The sequence below is a fragment of the Ostrinia furnacalis genome, unplaced genomic scaffold (genome assembly GCF_004193835.3).
Source record: "Ostrinia furnacalis isolate ACB-3 unplaced genomic scaffold, ASM419383v2 OfSCF2803, whole genome shotgun sequence".
Classification (NCBI taxonomy): Eukaryota; Metazoa; Arthropoda; class Insecta; order Lepidoptera; family Crambidae; genus Ostrinia; species Ostrinia furnacalis.
This window is the reverse complement of record NW_021133042.1, coordinates 27,162-30,507: the sequence shown is the minus strand read 5'-3', so window position 1 is coordinate 30,507 and position 3,346 is coordinate 27,162. Positions and strand designations below refer to the sequence as shown.

At 34.4% G+C, this 3,346-nt stretch overlaps 1 protein-coding gene across 1 annotated transcript; it reads right to left on the bottom strand.

Annotated features, from left to right (window-relative positions):
- Positions 1-324: 324 nt before the first annotated feature.
- Positions 325-1,092, bottom strand: LOC114356395 (uncharacterized). The gene is made up of 2 exons (XM_028309549.1): positions 1,084-1,092; positions 325-996 (listed from the first exon to the last, which is right to left on the bottom strand). The coding sequence occupies exons 1-2, from the start codon at positions 1,090-1,092 to the stop codon at positions 325-327; spliced, it is 681 nt and encodes a 226-aa protein (XP_028165350.1).
- Positions 1,093-3,346: the final 2,254 nt, after the last annotated feature.

Sequence of the window (3,346 nt, the reverse complement as noted above, 5' to 3'; positions counted from 1 at the left end):
ATGATGCCATCTATAGACATTGGAGTGAAAGCTTTAGTCTTTAATCGATATCTGGCCCCAGTTTCAATTTGGTGCGGTAATGTAAGTGTAGATGGCGCTGAATAAAACAAATCGTGTTTATCTACCTTAGTGCGTGAATCTTGAACTATTTAAAAAGTTACAAAGACAAATTATTAAATTTCCAAAAAGTGCTCTGTGTATTAAATTATATCAGCCATAATTTCATAAAAAAACACTCTTACTTTTACAAATAGATAATAAAGGTGTCAACAAGCTTTAATTCCTATCATAAATAGAATAATATTATTATGATCCGTGTAGATTTTATCTTGAAATTTGATAATTATACCGCTTCGTTAATTTATTTTTAAATTTCACAAATTTCTCTATCTCCTTACTTTTCAATCCAGTGACCGTTCGGTTGCTGTTTATAATCAATATCGGTTCAGCTTTCCCTGGTTTGTTGAAATCCATTTTCCCGTTGTGTTGATTGACGAAATAAATCATTGGTATATTAATTGAATCTGTTTCATCGGCTCCATCTCCAGGAAATACTACATAAATTACTAGCGGGGTATTTTCTTCCTCGTTATTTATTTTGACGTTTGGTGGAGCAGTTGCCACCAAAATTTTATAGTTATCGTACGGCTGTTTCACAATTGGCAAATTAATAAAGTTCAGACCCTCAGCAGGCTGAATTATGTCCTCATCATTATTTGTATTCTTCGCTGGAAATATAACTTTTGCCACTTGATTCGAGCAACCAGTTCCTAAGTCTGGTGGGTTCGGATAGTACGCCTTCGAAACCACTTCGCGTCTGACTTTTGATTCGGCTGACGTTATTTCTTGTGGAATCTTAGCAAAGAGAGCACCAAATGTTTTCAGTTTTAATTCTTCCTTCACAGCAAGTGGGTTGAATTTCACACTGAATCCGTTATTGATAGGTAGGCTTTGTATAACTACTGTTGAAAGGAGCGCCACTAGAGTACGGATTATCTGAAAACGTACGTGGATTATTGTTAATCTACTTATGTTTTACTTCTAATTTGGAATATTAGATCACTAGAGGATCAGATCACTCACACGCTCCATAATACCAAAGGCAACTCATGCGCAAGACACTTCTATACTGAATGGGGCTACGTAACTGAACGCGTTATGTCACCAATAATGAATTTTGTTTTGGAAAACAAAGACCAATAAGGATGTTTAGCAACACACTATTATCGTACGTCTTTCCGATTTCGATATTTGTGTTGTCCAATAGAATCTACACATCCTTTTCACATTTCTAAAACAGATCAAATAGAATCTTCAGTCTCAAAATAAAGCTTTTGCTTAAGTATATGGGTACAGAGATGCAGACTTAAACAAGGGTAGGGTGTAAATCACTCAGCTAAGCTAATAAAATGTTCGCTACTGCCACTACGTTGCATATTTCCGAGGTAAGTAAGTTAGGGATATTGGCTTGTACATAAATCTTGCAGGCGTTTTAAGGATGAAGGATTAATAGCTACCAGATGTACTTGAGTTGCCTCCAATAAAGCAACGGACGCGTTTTGATTATTTTAGGTGTCCATTGTAAGAATCTTTCTATGTTTCTTTCAATATGCGATGTGTGAAGCAAAACTAGATCATACGTTGGGAGCTCGCGACATGGTGCTACTAGGCAAAGTGAACTATGCAATGTACCCTAAACAGCACAAAACTCATCTACTTATATTTATTTGTAAAAGCGAAAGGTCACTGACAGATTGACTGACTGACTCACTCACTCATCACAAAATCTCAAAAACCACAAGTAGTCTAAAATTTTGCATGGGGGTTCTTTTTAGAACGTAGGTGCTCACTAAGACGGGATTTTGCAAAATTCAACCCCTAAGTGGGGAAAACTGGATCCACTAGTACGAAGTCGTTAGTATTTAATAAGTGTCACAATAATAGTCAATTCATTACTTTTATAATAAAGAACTAAAACAGAAATAATTTTTCAAAATCAAAATCTTCGTTTTCAAAACTTCATTAATAAAAAGATTAAAAATAGTACCTACCTAGAAAATAGCGTGCTACAAATTAATTTTCTGACATCAAAGAACACTAGCTGATAAGTCAAGCTATTGTGGATCAGTATACATTTTCAAGGAGACACGACAAAGTAATTTTAAAATCTTTATTTTATAACTTTACTGGATTTTATTTAGACAGTCAAGAGAATAGCGAGCGAAGGCGTACCTAGATAACAAGTCAATATAATGTTTTAGAGTGTCAACTATTTAATTAATAAGAAGATAAATTAAAAAGCAAAACGTTCCGAGCTAATGAACTGTCGCCATAATGAGATTTTCCATCGGAAGTTTCCCCGCTTACAATTGAGTTTTCGTATGAGACGTTAAAGGAATAAATTAAAAGGAGAAACTTTTGTAATTTGTGGTATGTTTGGAATTCTTTCACAAAAACCATTTCAACCGAGATTGTACGAATTATAAAAAGTTTATGCCATAACTCCCACATTTATTTGTTACTAGCGGCCGCCCGCGACTTCGTACGCGTGGATCCCGTTTTACCCCCTTTATCTATCTTACGCGGTTTAGATTTTTTCATAAAAATGTTTTTTCCCGCTAACTCCCATTCCCGTGGGAATTTTGCAATATCCTGTTGTAACTAAGCTTTAAGTTTACTAAGGTACCTACATGCCTTTCAAGCGTCTAACTTAAGCGGTTTTGATTTTTCATACAAAAGGATTTTCCCGCTAATTCCTGTTCCCGTGGGAATTCCTAAGTATACTATAACCTGCCCAGGAGTATGAAGAATAATTTTACCAAGTTTCGTTAAAATCCGTGGAGTAGTTTTTGTTTCTATAAGGAACATACAGACGTACAGACAGACAGACAGACAAAAATTTCACTGATTGCATTTTTAGCATCAGTATCGATCACTAATCCCCCTGATTATTAGTTATTTTAAAAATATATTTCATGTACAGAATTGACCTCTCTACAGATTTATTATAAGTATAGATTAAGAAAAGTATTTGAAGAGAACATTTAATTTAAAGAAGTTTGACATTGTTTACTGTAATTCTTTCATCTTACAGGAATTTTTTCATGATCGTGAACATTTAGTACATAGTTACATTACTAACTTTAATTAAACCAATAATGGATGGATACATTGAATCTTGTGTACCTTGTGTACAACTTAAAATGTTTTGGGTATCTTTGGGTTCCTAGCCTTTTTCATTACTTACTTGTTAACATTACAAAGTCACAAAAAATCTCTTGGCAATACTCGTCTTACCAATTTGCAAATTCCTTGGAAAAACTCAAATCCGTTGCCTCGTTTATTT